The sequence below is a fragment of the Pipistrellus kuhlii genome, unplaced genomic scaffold (genome assembly GCF_014108245.1).
Source record: "Pipistrellus kuhlii isolate mPipKuh1 unplaced genomic scaffold, mPipKuh1.p scaffold_m20_p_8, whole genome shotgun sequence".
Lineage (NCBI taxonomy): Eukaryota > Metazoa > Chordata > Mammalia > Chiroptera > Vespertilionidae > Pipistrellus > Pipistrellus kuhlii.
This window is the reverse complement of record NW_023425584.1, coordinates 66174799-66201481: the sequence shown is the minus strand read 5'-3', so window position 1 is coordinate 66201481 and position 26683 is coordinate 66174799. Positions and strand designations below refer to the sequence as shown.

At 36.5% G+C, this 26683-nt stretch overlaps 1 protein-coding gene and 1 pseudogene across 1 annotated transcript in view; both read left to right on the top strand.

Moving 5' to 3' along the window:
* Window positions 1-26337, top strand: part of MTMR9 (myotubularin related protein 9) — a 35042-nt gene extending 8705 nt beyond the window's left edge. The window contains exons 3-10 of the mRNA XM_036423847.2: window positions 3125-3250; window positions 4673-4846; window positions 10651-10868; window positions 11679-11840; window positions 15266-15407; window positions 16149-16369; window positions 18365-18516; window positions 21280-26337. Coding sequence (XP_036279740.1) covers window positions 3125-3250; window positions 4673-4846; window positions 10651-10868; window positions 11679-11840; window positions 15266-15407; window positions 16149-16369; window positions 18365-18516; window positions 21280-21443 — 1359 coding nt within the window. The 3' untranslated portion in view covers window positions 21444-26337. The remainder of the gene's footprint in view (window positions 1-3124; window positions 3251-4672; window positions 4847-10650; window positions 10869-11678; window positions 11841-15265; window positions 15408-16148; window positions 16370-18364; window positions 18517-21279) is intronic.
* Window positions 7306-7760, top strand: LOC118710988 (annotated as a pseudogene).
* Window positions 26338-26683: the final 346 nt, after the last annotated feature.

Here is a 26683-nt window from a genome sequence, read left to right as displayed (position 1 = left end):
TATATAGCATAGTTGAGCTATTTTTTGTAATTAGAAATCCATATACTCAAATATATTCTGTTGCCACAAATAGAAGGATATTTTTTGAAGGATACCTGGCAAATGCTCGGTTTTCTAAATTATAGCAGGAAGTCTGATGAAGCTGTTTGCTGTGTACTTTCTACTGCCTTTGGGGGTTGAAATTGAAATATGGTAGCAACCATACTTGGGTAAAAACTGCTATTTGAATTTTAACCCTACTATTCTGACTTTGACATTGCTTACTTGCTTAAACAATAGGGTAGTTACAAGAGATTGAGTCCCACTGACTCAGTAGCTTTAGGGGTAGAAACTGTAGATAACCTTTAGAGATTAACCGATGAGTTCTGCTTCTGTATTATCGGCAAGATAGGGCCACATTCCAATGTTCCCAGCCTTTAGAATTCAGAACAAAGGTTTGAACCTTTATAAAGGACTGCCTACCCCTGGAACAGTGTGGTTGTGTGGAGTCCACCTGCATGTGGTACTCTTGCGGCTGTCCTGGCCAGTTTTTCAATAAATCCTTGCCTGCTTTTTTTAATCAATCTTCAGCCTCTGGTGGTCTTATTTTGAACCCAGGGTTTGACCCCACAACATAAATGTTTTTAATTCTTTCACCATTAATATGTTTAAAGGAAAAGCCCTATCTCTAGTGACATAAAATATAATCATAAGTGCTTATTGTCTGCCAGCGTGATGCTGACTTACTTGCATTTAAAATAATGGTTGTACCAGCCAGAATGGAAAACAATATGGAGGCTCCTCAAAAAATTAAAAATAGAACTATCTTGTGATCCAGCAGTTCCACTCCTGGGTATGTACCAAACAAAATCATTATCTTGGAGAGATACCTGTACACCCATGTTCATAGCAGCATTATTCATAAAAGCCAAGGTCTGGAAACAACCTAAGTGTTGATGGATGAATAGATAAGAAAATTAGAGGGGGGGGCGGGGGGGGGGGAGATGAATGAGAATTAGAGAAAGAGAAATTATTCAGCCTAAAAAAAAGAAAGTAATCTTGCCACTTTCAACAACATGGATGAAACTGAAAGGTATTATGCTGAGCGAAATAAGCCAGACAGAGAAAAACAAGTACTGCATTGTATCACATATATGGGGTCTTAAAAAGTAAAGCCAAAATCATAGAAATAGAGAATAGAGAGTAGTTTCAGCTATAAGATGAATAAAGCTTGTGGCTCTAATGTATAACATGGTGACTATTTTTCAAAACACTATATTGTTTGAATGAAATTTGCTAAAAGAGTCAAACTTAAATCTTCTCAAAAACAACAACAAAAGGTGATATGACGTGATAGTGTGCTCATTGGGGGGAGGAATCCCTTCACAATGTGTATGTATCATATAGTACACTTTAAATATTTTACAGTTTTATTTATCAATAGTATTTCAGTAAAAATTTGTCCAAATGTTGCAAAGAATATCTTTAAAAAAAAAATGAATGAATAAAATAATTTGAACTGACTAATAATAGCCCTGGCCTACATCAGATATGGATACTGGCTTTTCTGCTTCTGTTTGGTGTGACTGGCAGCCAAAAACATGTAGAAATAGATAATGGATTAGTGAGCCATGCTTCTTTATATTTTCTGTTTTATGAGCTTTTGAGGAAGTCTTCATGATTTATGGACAGAAAGAAGAATAACTTTAGGTGGGGATGGTTTTGTTATACCACTGAATGGTCTATTTTTTTTTTATTTTTTTTTTTAAGTAAGTTGTGTACCCATCCTTTTGTGTCTGATCTTTCTCTGACCTAGAAGGAGGTAGCTTCAATCTGAGAGTTTTGGGATATTAGCATGATGTTGGGCTCTCTGACCTCCAGGTGTGTGCGTCTCCATAATTACTGCAGTTTGAATTATGTTTACTGATTTTGGTGCTTTTTTGTTTAGCCATGAAAATGCTTTCCATAATTACCTCTTGAAGGATGAAACTGCCACTCAATGGAGGATATTCTGTCAGTCCATTGCTCCTGTCTAGTCAGGTTTTCTGGTGTTGCCACCCAGAATTCAAGTGCTGCCGATGATTATAGGCTCATTGTGGTACTGCAGAGTTATTGTCCTGGCTTAAAAATGGGTCAGTGTAGCATAAAGATATACTGATACCTGACCAAATGGCATATCACTCTAGGTAGGGAGTGAACATTGATGAAGCATATGTGGAGTATACAATATGTGGACCATGTAATAGCTAAAATTATTTTAGAATTTATTATGTGCCAAGAACTGCTCTAGACCCACACATTCTCTCTCTGAATGCCCGTAACAGCCTTATGAGGTAGGTACTGTTATTTCCCCAATTTTACAGCTGAAAAGAGTGAGGCATGGAGCAGTTACATAACTTAATTACTATTGCACTGGAGTTTGGAATTTAAATCCAGCATTCTGACTCCAGTATGACTCTTTGGCTGCTAAGCTCTATCACCTTATTTTACAGTTACTAACCAATGCTGATTTTATTTTATTTTTTTTAAAGATATTTTTGTTTCAGAGAGGAAGGGAGAGGGAGAGAAATAGAAACATCAATGATGAGAATCATTGATCGGTTGCTTCCTCCACATTCCCCACTGGTGATGGAGCCTGAAACCTAACTGGGAATCCAACCATGACCTCCTGGTTCATACATCCACACTCAACCACTGAGCCATGCCAGCTGGGCACAGATGCTGATTTTAAATTATTTTAAAATGTTTATACAGTTGATAACTAGATTTTGAGCCAAACTTTACTGGCTACCAAAACCTGTTTGTTCTCTGATGCCCCAAAAAATATTTAAACTGTTTTACTGGGCTTTATTAAATGATATCAAAGAGTTATTTCATTTTTCTCCTAGAACAGGTATGCACATTTTAAAATTCTGTTCATTCAGCAAATGCTAATGTTATGTTCCAGATATCTTGTTAGATTCCAGAAGCCCAGAAATTAGCTTCAATAAGCTATAATTGTATCTAGTGATAAATATATTGTTAGACAAATATGCCCATCATTAGTAGGTTATATTTGTTTAATACCAATTTGGCAGTCAGAAAGTGTTTCAAAATGTGGTGGTATGTTCCTTTTTCCTCTCTTTATTTCCTTTTTACCCCCTAGGCATTATCTACCCTGGACTCCATCACACTGATGTACCCTTTTTTTTACCGGCCCATGTTTGAAGTGATAGAAGATGGCTGGCATTCTTTCCTTCCTGAGCAAGAGTTTGAGCTCTATTCTTCAGCTGTGAGTAACTTTTGAGAGAACTATGGGTAATAGTTGAGAAATAACCCAATACTTTACTTTATTTCGTTTTGATGAGTAATGAGGTACATTTGATTTACTCATGCCTTTTCTCATAACACTGAACTCAGCATCCTAGGTTCAGTGTTTCTCCTTTTTAATTTCTTTAAAAATACGTTTTTATTGATTTGTTTTAGAGAGAGAGAGAGAGAGGAATGGAGAGGGAAAGAGAAACATCTATGAGAGAGAAACATCATTCGGCTGCCTCCTGCATGCCCCTACTGGAGATTGCGCCTACAATTTGGGCATATATCCTGACCAGGAATAGAACTTTTATATATATATATTTTATTGATTTTCCACAGAGAGGAAGGAAGAGGGATAGAGAGCTAGAAACGTCGATGAGAGAGAAACATCGACCAACTGCCTCCTGCACACCCCCTACCAGGAATGTGCCCGCAACCAATGTACATGCCCTTGACCAGAATCGAACCTGGGACCTTTCAGTCCACAGACCGATGCTCTATCCACTGAGCCAAACCGGTTTCTGCAGGAATAGAACTTTTTGGTGCATGGGACAACACTCAACCAACTGAGCAACACCAGCCAGGACTTTCTCCTTTTTATTTTTTAAATATATTTTTATTGATTTCAGATAGGAAGGAAGAAGAAGAGAGAGATAGAAACATCAATGATAGGAGAGAATCATCGATTGGCTGCCTCCTGCATGCCCCATACTGGGGATCGAGCCCACAGCCCAAGCATGTGCCCTTGACTGAAATTGAAGCTCGGACCCTTCAGACCCTTCAGTCCACAGGCTGATGCTCTATCCATTGAGCCAAACCAGCTAGGGCTCTTCTTTTTTTAAACAATAGAAAGGAACAAGGGATTTGAAGTAAGTAGTAACTCTAGTCTCACCTATTCTGGTTCAGCATCGTACAAAGTATTCAAGTCTTTCTGTTGCTATACTTTAAGTGTACCATTAACTTGTTAATGTTACCCAGAAAAGGATGAATGAGATGATGTGTTGACCCTGATAGTCATGGATATACTTAATATATTTAGCGTGGAGAATAAAAAACAAAGGGAGAAACAACTGTCTGTCACATTTGCTGGGATGTCATATAAGATAGGGAACTTATACTGAAATCATGGTAAAAACCAATAGAGGAAGTAGAGCATCAAATGTTGCTAAATATAAGGAAGAACTTTCTAGGAACTGGGGATACATAGCATTGCAGAAAGCTAACTAAAGAATGGAGCTCGTTTTCTCTGGAAGTATCTAAGTATTAATAGATATCTTTCTATTAAATTTCTGAGGTGGCTTCTTCATTGTATAAAAGTTGATCTCTAGGGTCCTTTAATCGTTTTCAGATTATTTTGTGACACTGAAATACTAGCTCTGAAATATTATGTATTTTTCAGACCAGTGACTGGAGGTTAAGCTATGTTAATAAGGAATTTGCGGTATGCCCCTCTTACCCACCAATTGTCATAGTGCCGAAATCCATTGATGATGAAGCTCTTCGGAAGGTGGCTACATTTCGACATGGAGGACGCTTCCCGGTACTCAGCTATTATCATAAAAAAAATGAAATGGTAAGTGTACAGTATTGCTGCTTTGTCTACTGAAAGACTTGGTTTGAGGATTTTTTCTTAGAAATGGTTTTCTTCTCTGTGTACCTGTCCATTGAAGTGGTTAGTCACTCCTGCTAGGACTTCCTTCATTTAAAATTCAGGGAATCGGGAGTACTAGAGTGTTTTCTGTGATCAGTATATGACTTTGAATTATTTCTGTGATGCTGCTCAACCTTAGAAAAGCCCAGTTAGTTTTTATTTTTATTTTTGTTGATTAAGGTATTACATATGTGTCCTTATCCCTCCAATGCCCCTCCACTCCCCCCAATCATGCCCTCACCTTCACCCCCTCTTGTCTGCATACATTGATTATGCTTATATGCCTGCATACAAGTCCTTTGGTTGATCTCTCCCCCTTACACCCATGCTCCCCTACTTTCACTCTGAGGTTTGACAGTATGATCGATGTTTCTCTGTCTCTGGATCTGTTTTTATTCTCCAGTTTATGTTGTTCATTATATTCCACAAATGAGTGAGATCATGTGATATTAATCTTCCTCTGACTGGGAAATAATGCTCTCCAGCTCCATCCATGATGTTGCAAATGGTAGAAGTTCCTTCCTTTTTAAGATAGCATAGTATTCCATTGTGTAGATGTACCACAGGTTTTTATCCATTTATGCTGATGGGCACTTAGGCTGTTTCCAAATCTTAGCTATTGTAAATTGTGCTGCTATGAACATAGGTGTGCATATATCCTTTTTGATTGGTCTTTCTAGTTTCTTGGGATATATTCCTCGAAGTGTGATCACTGGGTCAAATGGAAGTTCTATTTTTAGTTTTTTGAGGAAACTCCATACTGTTCTCCACAGTGGCTACACCAGTGTGCATTCCCACCAGCAGTGCATAAGGGTTCCTTTTATTCTGCACCCTCGCCAGCACTTGTCGTTTGTTGTGTCTTGACCTGGAATAGAACTTTTTGGTGCATGGGACAACACTCAACCAACCTTGTAATACCAGCCAGGGCTTTCTCCTTTTTTTATTTTTTAAATATATTTTTATTGATTTTAGATAGGAGGGGAGAAGAAGAGAGAGATAGAAACATCAATGAAATGAGAGAACATGATGATACCATTCTGACAGGAGTGAGTGGTACCTCATTGACATTTTGATTTGCATCTCTCGGATAATTAGTGACTTTGAGCATGTTTTCATGTCTCTTGGCCTTCCTTCTGTCTTCTTTCAAAAAGTATCTATTTAGGTTCGTTGCCCATTTTTTGATTGGGTTGTTTATCTTTCTTTTGTTAAGTTATATGAGTTCCCTTTAAATGTCGAATGTTAAATCCTTAGCGAGATAACGTTGGCAAATATGTTCTCCCATGTAGTGGGCTTTCTTGTTTTGTTGATGGTTTCTTTTGCTGTGCAGAAGCTTTTTATTTTGATATAGTCCCATTTGTTTATTTTCTCTTTAGTATCCATGGCCCTAGGAACTGTATAGGTGAAGATACTGCTTTGGCATATATATGAGATTTTGCTGCCTGTGTATTCCTCTAATTTTCCAGTCTTACGTTTAAGTCCTTTATCCATTTTGAGTTTATTTTATGTGTATGGTGTAAGTTGGTGGTCTAGTTACATTTTTTTTTGCATGTATCTGACCAAATTTCCCAGCACCATTTATTGAAGAGACTGTCTTGACTCCATTGTATGTTCTTGCTTCCTTTGTCAAATATTAATTGAGCATAATGGCTTGGGTTGATTTCTGGGTTCTCTAGTCTATTCCATTGGTCCTATTCCATTGGTCTATCTGTCTGTTCTTGTGCCAGTACCAAGCATTTTGAGAACAGTGGTTTTATAATACAGCTTGATATCTGGTATTGAGATCCCTCCTACTTTGTTCTTTCTCAGGATCACTGCAGCTATTTGGGGTCTTTTTTTATTCCAGATGAATTTTTGGAGAATTTGTTTTAGGTCTGTGAAATATGCTGTTGGTATTTTAATGGGGAGTGCATTGAATCTATAGATTGCTTTGGGTAGTGTAGAAATTTTAATGATGTTGATTCCACTAATCCATGAACACGGTATGTTCTTCCATCTGTTTATGTCTTCCTTTATCTCTTTTTTCCAATGTCCTGTAATTTTCAGAGTACAGGTCTTTTACTTCCTTAGATATGTGATGCCTTAATCAATAAAGAAAGCAAAAAAAAAGTAAATAAATAAATAAATATCAGAGCATAAATAAATGACATAGAGACAAAAAAAAAAAAAAAATACAAAAGATCAATGAAACCAAGAGCTGGTTCTTTGAAAAGATAAACAAGATTAATGAACCTCTAGCCAGACTCACCAAGAAACAAAGAGAGAGGACCTAAATAAACAAAATCAAAAATGAAAGAGCTGAAGTGACAACTGACCTTACAGATATACAAGGATTATAAAAAAATAAAAAATAAAAATACTATGGCTTTTCCCCTGGCTGGCAGCGTGGAGGCCGCACGATGCCCGGAGTTACTGTAAAAGACGTGAACCAGCAGGAGTTCGTCAGAGCTTTAGCAGCCTTCCTCAAAAAGTCTGGAAAGCTGAAAGTCCCTGAATGGGTGGACACTGTGAAGCTAGCCAAGCACAAAGAGCTTGCTCCCTACGATGAGAATTGGTTCTAAAGACGAACTGCTTCCACAGTGCGGCACCTGTACCTTCGGGGAGGCAGGCTCTATGACCAAGATCTATGGAGGACGACAGAGAAACGGTGTCATGCCCAGCCACTTCAGCAGAGGCTCTAAAAGCGTGGCCCACAGAATCCTCCAAGCCCTGGAGGGGCTGAAAATGGTGGAGAAGGATCAGGATGGGGGCCGCAAATTGACACCTCAGGGACAGAGAGATCTGGACAGAATCGCAGGGCAGGTGGCAGCTGCCAACAAGAAGCATTAGAATAAATGTTGGGTTAATAAATTGCCTTGTTCATTTAAAAAAAAAATACTATAAACAACTCTACTCCAACAAACTGGACAATCTCTACAAAATGGACACATTCCTAGAAAAATACAAGCTTCCAAAATTCAATCTGGAAGAATCAAAAAAATCTAAATAGACCAATAACTACTGATGAAATTGAAACAGTAATCAAAAAGCTTCCAGCAAACAAAAGCCCTAGACCAGATGACTTTAACAGGGGAGTTTTACTGAACATTCAAAGAACTAAAACCAATCCTTCTCAGACTATTCCAAAAACTTCAAGAGGAAGGCAGATTTCTAAGCTCTTTCTATGAAGCCGGCATTCCCATAACCCCAAAACCAGATAAAGACATCACAACGAAAAAGAATTACAGGCCAACATCCCTGATGAACATAAATGCTAAAATCCTCAACAAAATTCTAGCAAACTGGATGTAGCATTACATTAGAAAGATTATACACCATGACCAAGTGGGATTTATTCCAGGGATGCAAGGCTGGTACAATATCCAAAAATCAATAAATGTGATACTTCACATAAACAAATTGAGAGAAAAAAATCACATAATCATATCAATTGATGCAGAAAAGACATTTGACAAAATCCAACACCCTTTTCTGATAAAAACACTCAACAGAGTGGGAGTAGACAGATCATACCTCAACATAATAAAAGCCTTATATGACAAACATATAGCCAACATCATACTCAATGGGCAAAAACTAAAACCATTTCCCTTAAGAACAGGGACAAGACAGGGATGCCCGCTTTTACCACTCCTGTTCAACATACCATATTTTTCGGACCATAAGACGCTCCGGACCATAAGACGCACCAGTTTTTAGAGAAGGGAAATGAAGAAAAAAAGATTCTGAAACAAATAGTGTCCGAAAATATTTTATGTGCATTAAAACACAACATCACAGTCATAAACACATGTAATCAACCCTGTAAAGTAAACAGCAGCATTTAGAACCATTTTAGAGCCGGGCAAGCACACAGAGACCACACAGAGCCGGGCAAGTAAAAAAACTTTTTTTAAAAAGTATATGTGTAGGCTATATTTGGACCATAAGACGCAGGGACTTTTTCCCCCCACTTCTGGGGGAAAAAAAGTGCGTCTTATGGTCCGAAAAATACGGTAGTACTGGAAGTTCTAGCCACAGCAATCGGACAAGAAGAAGAAATAAATGGCATCCAAATTGGAAAAGAAGTAAAACTGTCCTTATTCACAGATGACATGAAATTGTGCATAGAAAACCCTAAAGATTCCATCAAAAAATTATTAGATTTAATAAATGAATTCGACAATGTAGCAGGATACAAAGTTAATGCCAAGAAATCTATGGTATTTTTATACACCAATAGTGAGTGAACTTACAGAAGAGAGATTAAAACAACAATCCCATTTACTATTGCACAAAAAAATTAAAATACCTAAGAATAAACTTAGCCCAGCTAGGTTTATCCTCAGGACTCCATACAAAGGGAACTAATAATGTTCATGTGCTATTTAAATTAATGTTCTCAGGCAGAAAAATAAATTTATTTGATCAGAATAATGGTAAGATACTGGTAAATTGAGCAGACATTTTTATTTTCAAAAGGGAGAACAGTGGCACATGTCATTTGTTACAATAAGTAAACATGGGCATCAGGAATTGAATTGGCAAGTGCTTGTGGTGTATTTGTTTCGTAGATATTTTCTAAATCCCATTTCTGTCCTCTACTTTCTCTCAGTCAATGAACAGCTTCATTTTGAGACCAATAGTAAATTAGTGGATAAATTATTACCACCTATTTTTCTTTTCCCCTAGTATTAAGTCAAACACGGATATTTAGGATAAAAAGATTTCTAAAAATCTGTTATTTTTGCATCAGGCTGTCTATTCTGCTTGCTTAATAGTAGATCTGTTTTTACTAGGGTTCATTTCAAAGTATTTTAATAATTGATGTAAAATATATTGAGTGCCCATTTACATAGTAAGTGCCATCTGAGAGCTATTGTCATCCAGTGGATGACCTTTCTTAATCATGTTAAATTTCAGGGTAATTAAAATAACAAGTATACAAGAGGGTAAAGTTGAAATAACTCACCAGATAGAGATCTGTGTAATAGTTATTGATTTCCTGAGAAAAGTTTCAAAAGCAAACCTTTAAAATATATAGTTAATAATATTTGGATACAAATGGTTAAGTCCTGGAATACTGAAAAGGATTGAAGAGGGCCACTGGAGGATAAATAATACCAAGCAGCTTTCAAGATATTGAAAATGATTCCAAAAACAAGAATAATGAGTAAACTTTATTTATTTATTTTTGCAATTGATGCCTTATTCTTTATAATTCTTGCCAACCCTAAGTTTAGGTAGTTGAAGCAAAAGTTTATTGGTGTATAGGCCATTATTATCCTCATTACAAGGCTAGATCAACTGGGTAATTACTTAGATTAAATGAATTACAATACCTCATCTTAAAAAGGAACTAAAATTTATTATGTGAAAGTATTTTGAAATAATGGGAGAAAAAATCATTTGAAAGTGCAAGGCTTATTTTTTTACAGTTACTAACTTTATCAATAAATAGAAATGTATCTTTATTTTAGGATCAGATCCATCTCCAGTTGTTTTTGAAATACTCTTAAGCTAGCTAATTTACTTCTGGTTTCAAAAACGTTAAATGCAGCTACTATTAAGTTTTTTGTGTTTGAGAAAGAAAAGGAGAGAAAAATTACATTGACTTCTTGTCTGCTTATTTATGATTCTTGTATGTGTCCTGACTGGGGATGGAACATGTGACCTTGTAGTGGGATGATTCTCTAATCAACTTAGCTACCCAGCTAGGGCTTAAGTTTTAAATTTTATTATGATTCTAGGTAATTATGCGAAGTGGTCAGCCACTGACTGGCACAAATGGGAGACGGTGCAAAGAAGATGAGAAGCTGATAAATGCTACCCTCAGAGCAGGAAAGCGTGGCTACATCATTGATACTCGATCCCTAAATGTAGCTCAGCAAGCTAGAGCCAAAGGAGGCGGCTTTGAGCAAGAAGCTCATTATCCCCAGTGGAGGCGGATTCATAAGTCTATTGAGAGGTAAAAGATTCTGGAGACAGTAATGGGCTCTTATTTGAAGCTAATTAGAATGGGTGAACCCTTAGCTGTTCAAAAATTACAAGTTTTCAAATGAATCTAAACATTAAGAGTCCAAAATTGACTGGCCAGCCTGTCTTTGTGTTTTGTAAGATGAATAGAAAACTTGCCTTGGATGCCCACAGGTGAGTTTTAGTCAAATAGCACTGTTTCTGCAAGTCAGCTCTGAAATTTCATCCCCCCCCCCAAGGCCTGCTCCTCTTTTTATAGATCAGTGGTCACAAACTTATCCAGATAGGCTATGGATAATTGTATTTTCCTAGTCAAAATACTTTAGACATTTAATTTCCCCCATACCACCTATTTTCACACCCTGTTTCCTCCACCTCTCTTGTTTATGCTTGCAATTAGTGGTTTATAGGTACTTCTGGGTAGGTGGGTGGGAGTCGGAGCTGGCTTTAGGCATCCTTGCTGATAGTTCCTGGTAGACCCTTTAGAGTAGGATTGCACATTTCAGAAGTGCAGTATCTGACCTGGCTCTCTCCCCAATCAGATAATTCAGCTCTTCGACTTGTGTTTAATCTACTCCGATGAGGAAAGGTTACTTCATAGGCACTTAAAGCATCTTTGCAATCATGTTGAAATATTAACTTTTCATTATTTAATCCTTAGGTTATTGTATAGCAAGGTTAATATTTTTATAGTATTTGAACTACTTTTGCTCTTGGATTAATTGGAGGCTGAGTTTTTGGTTTCGTTTCTTCCTTCATTGTTTTTGTTTTGTTGTATTTTTCTTTTCCTCATATTTGAAAGGTATCACATTCTTCAGGAGAGCTTAGTCAAACTTGTGGAAGCTTGTAATGACCAAACTCATAACATGGACCGATGGCTCAGTAAATTGGAGTCTTCCAACTGGCTGACACACATCAAAGAGATTCTGACAACTGCCTGTCTAGTGGCTCAATGTATCGACAGGTAAAGTACTTTTCATTGCTCCAGAATGGGACCTGCACTGCTCACTAGACTTTGCTTTTATCCAGACATGTTTATATATTAACATGTGCTTCGGAGATATTGTGGGTTTGGTTCCAGACCACTGCAATAAAGCATATACTATCTCAATAAAGCAAGTCACATAAATTTTTTGTTTCTCTATGCATTTAAAAGTTACATTTATCTCTACTGTAGTCTTTTAAATGTGTAATAGTATTCTTTTTTAAAAAAAAATGTCTACCTTAATTAAAAAATATTTTTTTCAAAAAAAAAATTAACCATCATTTGAGCCTTCAGTGAATTGTAATCTTTATGCTGGTAGAGGTCTTACCTTCAATTTGTAAAAAATGCAGTATTTGCAAAGTGCAATAAAGTGAAGTTTAACAAAGTTTGGGACTATTCTATATCTTATGTTCATTTTATAAATTACTATATAAGATAGTCAATGGCATTCAGTTATCAATGAAGTATGTGCATAGAGTTTGTCATGTAGTTGATAATTAATATTCGTTGAATGAATTGTGAACCATCTACATATATGTCTTTGATAACACAAGTTTTTTAAGTACCAAAGACCTATCTTTTTTCTATATAGTCCTTAAATTATTAATCTACTAATTTTCCTTTTCTGAAATTGTGAGAAAGAAAAGTTTTTCTATGTCTTCTCAGAGGGCCAAACTTAGCTTCTTACTTTTCAAATAACAATGAAAGGAAGCATATGATTTTGTTACAGAGTAAAATAATCCTTTCTAATCTCAGGTATCTTATTACAAACTACTCGATGTGTGCAGTTATATCAGGATCTCAAGTTGAGAAAACCTGATGGTAGTGATGTGAAGTATATGAAGTGATTTTAGTTTATTCAATCAGTTGAAGGTTGCTAATCCTTGAGTCTTGAGGCAGAAGACTTGAACAGAGGCAGAAGGCTGGTATAAGTTGTGGCAGAAGCTTAGCATGCCCTTTTTAAGAAGGGGATTCCCACTCAAACACTAGGTAGGTATAAGTATTGCCACCACATAGTTGGATGGCACTTTTCTTTGAGAATCTAATTTGTTTTATTGATGCTTCCAAAGTAGGGAACGATATATGTAATTTTTTATGGTTAGTGAGAAATTGATTATAGAATGGGTTACTTAAAATCACGTGGTAAGTTAGTGACAGAACCAAGAATGGGCTTGAAGTCAGGATTCCCAAGCTGTCACTGATACACACACACACACACACACACACACACACATAAATATAAATATATAAATATATATATATATATATATATATATATATATATGTGTGTGTGTGTGTGTGTGTGTGTGTGTGTGTGTGTATATATATATAATTGATGTTTTTACAGGGAGGGAGAAGGGAGAAGGATAGACAGTTAGAAACATCAATGAGAGAGAAACATCGATCTACTGCCTTCTGCACACCCCCTAGTGGGGATGTGCCGGCAACCAAGGCACATGCCCTTGACTGGAATCGAACCTGGGACCCTTCAGTCTGCAGGACAACGCTCTATCCACTGAGCCAAACAAGTCAGGGCTGTTCTTTTATTTTAGACGAAGCTCATTTATCTAATAAAATATAGGAAATTAAAAAAAAAAAAAAAACAGAATAATGAGGTGCATATATTAAGGGTTTTGTTTCTTTTTAGCATAAATTTAAAAGATTTCCCCTTTCATGATAAATACAGAGGCTCCTGTTTTCTTATGAAACATGAATTGTAATAGTTACTTACCACCGTTTGTCCAAGTTTTCAGCCATAATAATGAGATGATGCAGGTCTAGGTGCAGAACAGTATTATTTCCACCTTTGTTTAGTTTGAGCTGCTGCCTTAAACTGCTTAGAAACCTCCACACTCTTAGGAAAGTTGAAGATTTTGGTTATTTTGCAATGTTTCATTTCCCTTTTCTGATATATATTAGCTTGTACTTTAACACCATAAAAATCCACCCTTATATTTATTTATTTATTTTTTTTTTAAATATATTTTATTGATTTTCCACAGAGAGGAAGGGAGAGGGATAAAGAGCCAGAAACGTCGATGAGAGAGAAACATCGACCAGCTGCCTCCTGCACACTCCCTGTCGGGGATGTGCCCGCGACCAATGCACATGCCCCTGACTGGAATCGAACCTGGGACCTTTTAGTTCGCAGACCGATGCTTCATCCACGGAGCCAAACCGGTTTGGGCACGCCCTTATATTTAATTACTAAAAATGTAAAAATTGACCTTAAGTTAAGTAAATTAAATTCAGAATATACCACAGGTAATAAGATATATATTCAATATATATCAGAAGTCTTAAAATATTTGCTCATACCTTTTTCAGGCTACTCATTAGATTTCATACTACAAATGAAGTTGTTAGCCTTGCCATAAGTGAACATCAGGGAGTCTTACTTTCAAATTAAGAACTCAATTCAGCAAAAGGCAAAAAGCTAAGTGCATCAGCCACAGTGTAACAAAAATTGGCTATAGCCTTAACATCCAACCATAGAATTAAGTAAATTGTAGATGATCACGGAATAGAATATTTAATAACCATTAATGCAATACTTCTAAAGATGGCATAGATACATGGGGAAATGTTTATAGCAAAAGTGGAAATAATGAATAACTTTTCCTTGCAGCTATACAAAGTATATATGTACATGGGAAGACAATTAACAGTAATAACCAAATATGAAACTTTTATGAGAAAGTGGTGAATTTCTTTTCTTTTTTTGTGCAAAATTTTCTTCACTGTCATTTCAGTATAAGACATTGAAAAAGGAGAGGAGGGAGATAGTTAATTTAGTTTTTGATGCTTCATCCCAATCTCTTTAGAATATTGAGGTCCCAGATACCTAAGTATCGTGGTATCATCACCACTTCCTTTCTGGATTGACAGTTTTATTTTTAAAATTTTTTTTAATGTTTCTTCCTGTTTCTTGTTTCTCAAAGTACAGTTCAAGACTTGTTTCCCATTACAATTGTTGAAGATATACTTATAGTCAGCTAGCTGATAGTAAAAAGGTAGAATCAAGGTCAGAGAGATAAAGAAAAATAATTTTAAGTATGTTTCTAGGTTCGATGAGAAAAGCCTTTAATCAACTATTAAAGCAGAAAAGGTAAGTGCCTACTATGTGTGTTAAAGACTGCTTTTGTTTTTGTGAAGGTAGAGAAATTTTAGCTAAAAAAATTCTGTAAACATTCGTTATAACTTGAAGGGATTCTTGCCATGTGAAAGTTGGGACTCATACTGGAGTTTTACTTTTTTCCTCTCTTCAATATGCCTTATTAGATTGTAACCCTATGGGACAGTGCAGAATACATAAGACTTTGTACTCAGTAAATGTTTATTATTAGCAGACTTGATTAACCATGGTGGGAGTATCCCATTTGTACTCTGAATTTTCCTACCAGGGAAGGAGCATCCATATTGATTCATGGGACAGAAGGAACTGATTCCACACTTCAGGTGACCTCTCTGGCCCAGATCATCTTGGACCCAAGAAGCAGGACCATCCGTGGTTTTGAGGCCTTGATAGAAAGAGAGTGGCTGCAGGTGAGAAAAGCTATTTTGTGTGCAGAGGAACAGTGAATAATTGATTTGTGACCCTGGTTTGTGGGTGCAGATATAATGTATGACATTTTGATATTTAGGTCCATTTTCTTTGTGTCTTGTTTCTTGAACAAAATAAAGTGACCTCTTTGGGTCAGTTCATCTGTTTATCCTTAGTACACAACACTGCTATTGCATAAGGCTGTGGATGAAAACTGAAATGAATGCCTCATAAACTAGGCAGAAATCCTCCAAGGCACAGGTTAATTTGTGAATGTATGTACATTGTGTAACTTAGTAAACAATTGTAACTAAAAATAAATGTTTAACTATATCTTGGGAATGGAAGTATCTCTGGAGAAAATAATTTCTGGCCCTTCTAGTTACAATTTGGATTTATTATGTATTAATGCTTTGGATAGATAGAAGGTGTTAACTGCCCTTTGTTTAGTACCTGAAAAGCTTTTGTTCCTTGACTATGCTCCAAATTACACAGACAAAAATTTATAAGTTTATTCATTATTTTATTTGGCATTCCAACAACAGTTTGGGTTCTTATGGTTAAGAATTTGGAAATTGTTTTAAACCAAGAAATCATAATATAAATAGCAGTCACCAAAATTATGTTTCATTTAATAGGAATTTCATTGCACCTGTGTGAAATAATCTCAACAGAATGTGGAATCTCTCTAGGGTCCGACTATCTTTTCCCTTTTCCCTTATCATTTCCCTCTTTTCTCGTAGGCTGGCCACCCGTTCCAACAGCGCTGTGCACAGTCAGCATATTGTAATAGTAAGCAGAAGTGGGAGTCACCTGTATTTCTTCTCTTCTTGGATTGTGTGTGGCAGATACTTCGTCAGTTCCCTTGTTCTTTTGAATTCAATGAGAATTTCCTCATCATGCTCTTTGAGCATGCTTATGCCTCGCAATTTGGAACATTTCTGGGCAACAATGAAAGTGAAAGGTGGGTACACTGCTCACATGGGGGCCATTCCATTTTATGTTGTTTTGGCCACTCCCTAAAAGATTTGTTTCTGCATTCATCCAAATATTGGATATATAAAAAGCCGGTGACTAGAATGCCATAATGATCAGAACAACCGACTACTATGTGCCCACTGCAGTCAGTGAACCGGCCTAATCTGGGGGTGGAACCAGTTGGCCAACCCCCCATGCGGCCCTTCCTCCCAATTGGCCCCGCCTTCAATAGGCCCCTACCATCCCAATTGGCCCACAGCCCCTCCCCCCAGCCAACCCCACCCTGATTGCCCCCCTTACCCCAATAGGGGGGTGGAACCAGCTGACCAACCTCCTGCAACCCTCCCCACCCCCCCGCTGACCCCACCCCCACCCCATCAGGGCCAGGGCCAGCTGGCCAACCATCCATGGCCACTCCCCCATGCTGCTGGCCCCCAATCGGCCCCTCCTATCCCATTCGTAACCAAACCCATTGGCCTACTGCCCACAGCCCCTCCCTATGGCTGGCCTGGCCCCCAGTTGGCCCCCTCACCCCAATCGGGGGTGGGGCCCATTTGCCAATTGCCTGCAGTGCCTCCCCCCAGCCAGCCCGGGCCTGATTGGGGTGGGCTAGCTGGCCAACCTCCCGCTGTTTCCTTCCGACAGGCCGGGCCCTGATCTGCTGGCTGGGGCTAGGCGGGCCAGACCCTACCAGTGCACGAATTTGTCCACTGGGCCTCTAGTGTTATTTATAAAATGGTAGAGATTACAGTTAGTATAAATTATGTGAAGTGTATACAGTATATACTTATTGTGAGCCTATCCTACGACTTTGTTTCATTAGATTAAAATCAGTTCATATACTGATTAAAAAGCTTTGAATAAATTGGGTAACTATTTTAAATTATAATTTCTTTACATAGAATTATAGTATTTTACATCAGCAAGAAGCCATATAAATGCACCCTCAATCCAGTTTTATAGATATAGGAGGGTAATATGCAGATTAGTTAAATGACTTGTCCAGGGACTGGCCAGCTGGTCAGCAAAAGTCAGGCTAGAGCACAGGTCTTCCTACTCCTGCTGTAGCCTTTCTCTGTTAAAGCAATGGATATAACTTTAACTCAGCATTTAAATATGTTTGACTATGGATTCTTCCTTGGTTTTGTACCTATTAATATCTCTCAGATCTACATTTAATATAGGGGTCATAAATAAATTTTATCTCACATTCTGATTCCCATTTCATAGAGGAGGATTCTTAAGCTATGTGGTGTGGGCTCAGCCTGAAAAAGTTCAGTGATTGGCTAGTCGTGGGTTTGGGGGCAGGGGGCTGGTGGGAGCAGTGGTGCAATGGTTCCTTATCCTCATCATGCCTGGTTCCTGGGAACATGTCCTAGCAATTAAATACTAGAACTACCCTGTTTCCCCGAAAATAAGACAGTGTCTTATATTAATTTTTCTCCCAAAGTTGCGCTAGGTCTTATTTTCAGAGGGTGTCTTATTTTTCAGGGAAACATGGTACATGAGGTCTCTGTGATTATGTGGATTATTTTTTATTACTAGCAAAATTGTTAAAATGTGCCCATTTGTTTTTCATCCCTAATAATTTATTCCACAATATAGAGCATTACAGAATTTCAGGAATATTGTAAAGACTGCTCATTGTAAATGAAGAGATCAGATCTATATTTATATCAAGATACATATTGAATATTTATTTTTAATCCATTTAGATGTTTTGAGTTAAAATACAATCCCAGAAACAATGTTGTGTATAACATGACCAGATTCTAGTTTTTCTTCTTCTGATTTTATTGTTATTGAGAATTACAGTGCTGAATTTTCTGAAAGATATTTTTATTTTATAGCATTTTATTCCACTACTAAAAATCTTGCATTCCACCTTCTAACATACAGAAATTTTCCTATTAGGAGGAGCATTTGATAGTTGTTATAAATTAACTGCTCTAATGGCAATTTTTTTTTTTTTCTTGATCAGATGTAAGTTGAAACTACAGCAGAAAACGATGTCTCTGTGGTCTTGGGTCAATCAGCCCAGTGAACTGAGTAAATTCACCAATCCTCTTTTTGAGGCCAACAACCTTGTCATCTGGCCTTCGGTGGCTCCACAGAGTCTTCAGCTCTGGGAGGGTAAGCCGTGCATCCTTTACAAACTTTTTATCATTAGTCAAGGATGAGCTTTTAGCTGCCTGTGAGGACATGCTGTTGATATTTGAAGATGGTAAGGTGGACCTCACTCTCAGACCTGTGTGTATTTTTTTCTCAATATTTTTTTAAGAACCTTTATCCTGTATTCCATAACGGTTGCACCTTTTTAAAATCCCTCCAACAGTGCACAAGGGTTTCCATTTTTTCACATCTTTGCCAAGAGTTGTTACTTTCTTGTTGGGTTCCACACCCCACAGCATCACCCCCTCCCCCCGGTAGAATCCATCCTAATAGAAATGAGAGAAAGTACATTACTTTTTGTATAAGAAAAGTTGGTAGATAATTGGGACAGGAATAAATTGTAAGCTCCTAGGAGATGGTTTTTGTTTCCTTTATTGAGCAGTCATTAGGGTAGGCTCTTCCATTAAATATTACTGAAGGGGGAATGAGCTAGCCCTTCTAGTTAGGGTTTAACTGTATACAGATGCCATCCATCAATGTATTGCTCATGTGGAACAATAATCCATACTTAATTTTCAAATCTATTCTAAAGGAGGTGTTTCACCTGCATTCATTTTTTCAGACTCCTGAAGCTTATCTTCTTAAATACCAAAGCCTGTTTAAAAAAAAAAAAAAAAAAAAAAAAAAAAAAAGTAGCCAAAATTTATCTAAAATATATTAGCCATTCATTAAAGAAAGACTGAAATATACCATTTAACTTATTTTTAATCATTTTTTAAAGGTATATCTTTATTCACCTTTGTAATAAAACAGCATCAGGCATATACACAAGCATGGCAGCTGTTTGGTAAATTGAACTGAATTTCCATAAATGCCAATTATTCTACCATGTTCTGACATGCTCTCAAGGACAATTCATGTGTGGACAGCTGTTTGCCCTCTTTATGTGTCAAAGGGTCTCAGATTGCTTGACTCTCTCGGCTGGAGATCAAGTCTGTTTCTGTCACTTCTCTGGAAGTCCGCTTTCACATCTTGGTTGTTCTTAGCACATCTGTTAATAGCTGCCTTCTTCTTCCTCAGTCTGTGCTTCTAATCTTATCTGTCAAGGTGTCAACAGAATTGTGGGGAAATGGCCTCAGAATGTCTCGGGGTTCTCTAAGCCTGAGCGTTAGGGGATTTGAGGCTGCTCAGAACTTCTCTTTGCTTACTCTCTTGATTGCTGTAGGTGGTCACAGGTACAGGATAAGTGATCTCTCAAATGGGAGATTTCAACTCTACTTCTTGTTTAAGACTTCTGGGACAATTTACCTAAAGCCACTGTCATGCTTAATAACTGAAATGAGAGACTAGCTTACTTGGGAGAAAAGCCAAATTTGGGAGTTGGATGACCAAACTATCGATAGTTTTTACCAAATCTTATTGAGAATTTAGGAATTAAGTGATAGGATGAAATCTTTGCTGCTATGTGTATGAATTCCTATCACTCTATTAAGAACAGAGTTTCCATTTGTGTTTAGTGTCTCCTCAGCTTAGAACTGGAAGAAATTCTGTATTACATAAAATCTTCTCATGGTAGGTATATGGAGTTTATAATAAGACTGCTCTTCGGCCTTAAAATCTCTCTCTGCTGTTTATATTTACATTATAGTTAACCATTAAGTAATTCCTGTATTGAAGAACAGGATTTTAAAAATGGGCTCATATATATGGAAAAGTCAACACAAGTCAGTCAATCTTTAAGCCTAGTTTCTACCTTTCTGATATAGAGAAACATTTGGACATATATAGAAAGACTTTTGCCTAGCCAGTATGGCTCAGTGGTTGAGCATCAACCCATGAACCAGATCACAGTTCAGTCTCTGATCAGGGCACATGCCCAGGTTGTGGGCTTGATCCCCAGTAGGGGGCATGCAGGAGGCAGTCAATCAATGATTCTCTCTCATCATTGATGCTTGTATCCCTCTTTCCCTCTCCCTTCCTGAAATCAATAAAAACTTTTTGTTTTGTTTTTAAGACACTTTAGGGCCCATGGCAGTTTGAAGTTTGGTTTATGGAATGTATTTTAATGAATGATAAAACATTTGTAAACCTGCCAGCCACTGACATGTTGCCAACTTGGAAAGTTTTTGTTCCTTCTTACTTGGATATCTTTAAGCCATTAATTTGTGATGATATAGTTAACATGGGTCTATGCAGAGGAAAGAAAATGTCTCCTTTTAGTCCACAATAAAACCATAATTTTTATTTGGGGAAAGAAGCAATTACTTGCATAATTGAAAGACTGCCTATTTAGGGAGGGAGAGAAGAAAGGAGGAAGGGAGGGAGATATTTATGAAGTTTAGGCTTTTAAAAAAGTTTCTGTGATTCTACTTTTACTATAACTTACATTTTCAGCAAAAGTGATTTCACACATGTAGAAGGTCTCACGGGTCTAAATAAAGTTCTGTAATTGTGAGGAGAGCGATTTCTGTTATGAAACTGTAAAGTTTATGCCATTGTAAATTATCAGCTTGTTTTCCTGAATATATTAGAGAACTTTGATCTAAATATTTCATAAGTTTATGTGTGTGGGAGGATTGAGCATGTACATAGAAATAGTGATTTCTTGAATAGTCTGTTCAGTTGTGTTCTTTCAGTAGCTTGAGATTCTTGTGTATTTTAGAATATAATAAAACATAGATGTGAACTGTGAAAAAATACATGGAATTATATATTATCCACACCGTTAGTGTTAATCATTTATGTATCTTTCTCCCTTCTGTTTTCCTTTCCTGGACTCAATAGGTATTTTCCTGCGATGGAACAGATCCTCCAAGTATTTGGATGAAGCATATGAAGAAATGGTTAACATCATTGAATATAATAAGGAATTACAAGCAAAAGTAAATCTCCTTAGGAGGCAGTTGGCAGAACTGGAGACTAAGGATGGGATGCAGGAGAATCCCTGAAAGATATACCCACACCTCTGTAAGAAACTTCCCACACCAGTGTCCCACCTCTCCTTTTGATCTTCAGCTCACTTTTACATAGTAGCCTTGAACTTAGGCTTTAGATGTGGGAACCCTCTAATCTAATGGATTTCTCAATACTTTATGAATGCAGTTTACTATAATTACACATGTTTTATGTAGCCTCTTAAGCCTCTTTACTTTGAGAGCAGGAAGGAGGTGCTAGTTATTTTATGTGAACCAGGTGACCTATGTAATATCATTAGTGTTATGCACTATTTCATCATAAGCTTTCTGTGTCCACTTTCCAAACAATGCTTCAGATTAGTCAAGGTTATGACTAATCTCTTTAGGGGATATGTTAGTTTAAAAAAAAAAAGAAGATCAAACAAACTCTTTGAAAATATAAATATTTTTCAAAACTGAAATGGTAGATAAACCAAGAATGTTGTGTTTAACCTGCCATTTCCAATTCCTTTGCCATTCTCTTTAAAATAGTGTTGGACTAACAAAGATGAATTCAGTCTCACTCTGGTTTGTCAGGAGAGGAAATTCTGGATATTTATTCAAGGTAAATTATTTTTACAAGGGCAATAGGTATAGTCCTCTGCTATCTACCTTAAGACATAAATTTAACAGTAGACAGTGAAAGTATGTGCAATATAGAAATAAAGTAGGAATTTGTTACTGATATGGTATTGTTACTGTTGAATTGGTTTTTCAGGTTTTTCAGGTTTTTATCATATGTATTAAATATGTATCAGATGCTGGATGTAACATTCAACCATCATTTTATAATAGATGTTAATTTGCTATAATTAAGCTACAAATATGGTTTCTTTAAACCAGGGTTACACTGCCCTTGTCTGACATTCTCATTGCACTGGTTTATGTATATATGTGTATGTTTTATTTTGTTCTGTTTTATTTTTAAGATTCTAAGTGTTTACGAATACTAAAATTACAACTTTCATGGTGGTTTGAGCCTTTTGAAAATGTATCTGGGCTCTGCTGATTTGTCCATTATGTGTTAGGCAAATGTAATTTAAGTGGAGGTGAAAGTTTATGAACATGATGCAGCTATGTTTTAAACTTCAGATTGAAACGTTTCAATGTTATAGGAAAAGTGATGACTATTTATCCTGTGCTAGTTCATGCTTGAAACTCTAAAAGTTTGCAATTCAGTGCATTTCTGTTTTGTGGAATTACTCATTTTAACAAATACTGTCAATTCCAATTATTCTTTAAAAAGATTGTTGAAAAATATCATTAATATTATTTCTACCCCATCTATAATAACCATTTTAGTGTAAAACATACCAAACCTGAACCCTGCTCCAGAGCTATGTATGAGCTAAAAATACAGTTTTTAAAAATTGACTCTATCAAAATCTCTGGCCAGAACCAGAAGCTTTAGAAAGCGGCAAATTCTTTGTATCTCCAGTTGCCCAAGTTTTGTATTTTTTCTGTCTCCTCAGGCTTGCAGCAAAAGGCTGGACAACAATTCATAGTCAGAACTCTCTTTTGGTAAATGTGCCTGCCTTCTCCTATCAGCTCTGTTTTGTTCTCAACTTATTTTCTTGGCTATAGTTGTGAATCTTGGGCATTAAAGCCCTCACCAAAAAGCTAAGGCAAGGAACAAAAGAAGTGTGCTATCCTGTTACATATACCTCTGTGTTGTGTGAAATGTCTATATTTTTTAAAAGAGGAAAACACCGTAGCTTTTTTATGGTCCCTCAAAATTGCTTGCTGCTTTATTCAGGGAGCTGACTTTTTTGTTTTCTCCTAATTTTGTCTCAAGACTAAATAAGAAGAAGGTGCCCCTTTCTTCTCAGTTATTGGGAAACCTCAACATTTTTTTTTTAGTAATTTTTTAAAAGTGGCCCCCCACTAGTGATATTGATTGACCATGGGGCTTCTATGGGTTTTAACTTTTAGATGAAGTTTTTGTTAGGTTTGGTCATGGAGAAATTATATGCCATTAATGTATACCCACCTTCCTGATGCACATTTTATGTGTGAGCAAGAGTACAATAACATTTCTTTTTCTTTTATTGAAATAGCACTCTTAAGCTGTTTGGAAAAGTTTGCATTTTAGTATTAATTTATAATTAGAGACCAGAGGCCCAGTGCACGGATTAGTGCACAGGTGGGGTCCCTTGGCTGCACTATGGGGATCAGGCCAAAACTGGCTCTCCAACATTCTCCAAAAGATCCTAGATTGCGAGAGGATGGTTCTCAGGTGACACTCCCCAGAATCGGGCTCTCTCTGGTTTCAGGTGAGTCACCCAAGAACTACAGCTGCCAAGTCACGGCAGCTCAGCAGCTCCTGTGTTGAGCATCTGTCCCCTGGTGGTCATTGTGGTCATAGCTATCGGTCAGACAGTCGAACATTTGAATGGTCACTTGGGCTTTTAAATATGTAAGTTGTCCAAATCACAGTTCTGATTATAGCTTGTAAAAACAAACTTTGGTGTAAAAGAGTGCGCTTTCAAAGGAGTCATCTAATTATGTGAATATTAAAGTTTTCCCAAACTCAAGAACTCTGTCAAAAACAAGTACATTAAAAATATAGCAAAGAGCCTTGTTAGTAATACTATTAAGTTACCCATCCGTTGGATAAGAACAATACCATATAATGGATATACTCTTGGGAAGATACTTGTTAAACATTAAGTTTGGACAATTGTCTTTGACAAATGTGGTTTTAAAATCTTTAATGAAGAGAATGATGGCAGAAATAGTGAGCAAGCAAATTGGCCCATACTAGTCAATAAAATTCAAATGAGATATGAGATAAGTGAATTCTTATATATTAGGCATCTTCCGTATTCATTTGCTGGTTTACATTTTGGGATGCAAAAAGTACTCCCCACAAAGATCTAAAAAATACAAAGGATTGCTATCATTCCTATCAGCATTCAAAGGTCTTTATGTTTAAATTAATGATTTTTTTTTAAATCAGAAAAACATGGTTGATAATATAAAAATGCTGAAACTTTCCTTGGTTAGATTTTTTGGCAATTAATTGTTTGGTCAGAATATTTCATTTTGATTTTATTTAATGGTAAGAAAACAAGCAGAAATTAAAATCTTAAGAGGTTTAAACAACTTATAAATGTGTTTAATTTCTAAGAAAAATTTAAGCCTTTGAAGCAAGATTTTAAAGTGATTTTTAGGAAAATTTTGGAAGACAGTAAACTGATTTCAGATCCCATTGGGAAATTTAAAAAAACTTTTCTTTGAACTCTGAAAGCTGATTTAAGAGATGATGTGTCATTGCTTTTCATTTTCAAGGATGTAATTTGGTGAGATATAGCCTTTGATTCAGTTAGTATTTATATGAAATTAAAAATCTGCTTAAAGATATAAGTCTTATAGTTAATCTGGTTTCAGGATTAGCTATTTTAATTGTCAGTATTAGCTAGGTTATCAGGTTCACTTATTGTAAGATCTTAACCTGAGACAAAAGTTTTGGTAATTTATCCATATCCAGATTTAATGAATGAAAAGTGTATGAGGGTGTTATGAGCACTCTTTATCAGAAAGTTATTTCTTGGACCAAAATGAACAGTTTTTTAATAGTGTATCCTCTGTTCTGGCAGCTATGAGATTTACAAGAATGAAATTGTTCAGTACATCTGATCCGGGTTTATGTTATACCTCAACGCAATATAAATGAGTTCTTTATTATTCCTTAGCATGTCAGGTCTTCCCTCCCTCCCAGAGCTGATATCCTAAGTTATTACCAAATAGTGTTTTTATGTTAATTCACCATCGTAACAAAAAAAATTAAAAGACTGATTTCACCATTATTATTTACTCTCAGATGATATAAAATGCTAATTTTCTGACAATATCAGTTTTCTAAATTTTGTTTTACTGAATAAAACTGCTTTTACCTTCTCTTGGTCTTTATACTAGTGTCCATAGCATCTTCTTCCTTTAAGCCAACAGCCCAGAAGAGACCCTCTGAGACTCTATGATCTGGACTTCTTATCTAAATTCCCTCTACAAAACCCAAGGTCTTATTTTTAAATGACACTGTGGAACTCTAGCTTGTGCTTAACTCAGTGAAACATTGTGGGGCTCACTTAGACACTACTTTGTCCTGAAAAATAATTCCTGATGAGAGCTTACTATCTTTAGTCATCCTGGTTGATCATCTGTGAGTATACAGATTAACTACATTTATGGTTTGTAATAAAAACAAGTTGTACAGCACCGCCTGTGTCTGTCTCTCTGCCCAAAACATGTTTCACTTTTACAATGGACATATCTTCGGAGAGGTGGATGATTCTTCACAAACTCAACGTTCTATTGTTTAGAATCCTTATAGCTCTGTCACCACCTACACTAAAAATGTTGTATTTGCACAACTTAGTGATTAAAAAAGAATATGTATTTCTTCAATAGCGGGTACTTGAATGTACTGTTGATATATTTGAATGTAACTCTTGGAATTAACTGCACTATATTCATGTCTCATACAATAGAATTGCACTGTATGGCAAATGTATCTATAACGTATGCTTTGCTAAACCTCAGAATGCTGTAATGTACAGGTTTCTGTATTATGAACCTGTCTGTATAGTCATTGGGAAAAATACTGAACTTTCATAAGTCTGTGTAACACTTTAATATTATTTATAATGTTCCCTAAGTGATAAGTTCGCTATGTCCTACAACTGGAATCATTTATCTTGAGTTGGCTGGTTTGTCAAGCGGGTTTACTGAACCCAGAAACAGTCTTGTCAAACATGGTACTGTTATCTTAGTGTGTAAGATCTGTGTGTGGTGGTCTGCCCCAGAGGACTGTTGCACAGATGCTACTGTTTAAATTTCTGTAGACTTGGGAATAAAATTTGAATACAATCAAAAACTGGTAAATTAAGTCTATAGACTAACTTTAATTTTTTCAGATATTTGTAACGGTTGTGGTAGTTTTCAATTAAAATTGCTATTTAAAAAAAATTCAGACCCACCAAAAAAGTTGCAAAGCAATACAGTGATCTCCCATATACTGTTCATCTAATTTTAATAACTGTTAACATTTTGTCACCTTTGAGTTAATGTGTGTATAGGTATATGTGTGTGTTTGTGTGTTATTTTGCTGAAACATTTGAGGGCAAGCTGCAGACTTGATGACTCTTCCACCTAAGAACTTCACAGGTATTAGGAATATGTATTTACATACTATTTACTTGGTATGTATTTTTATAAAAAAGTAATGGAGGGAA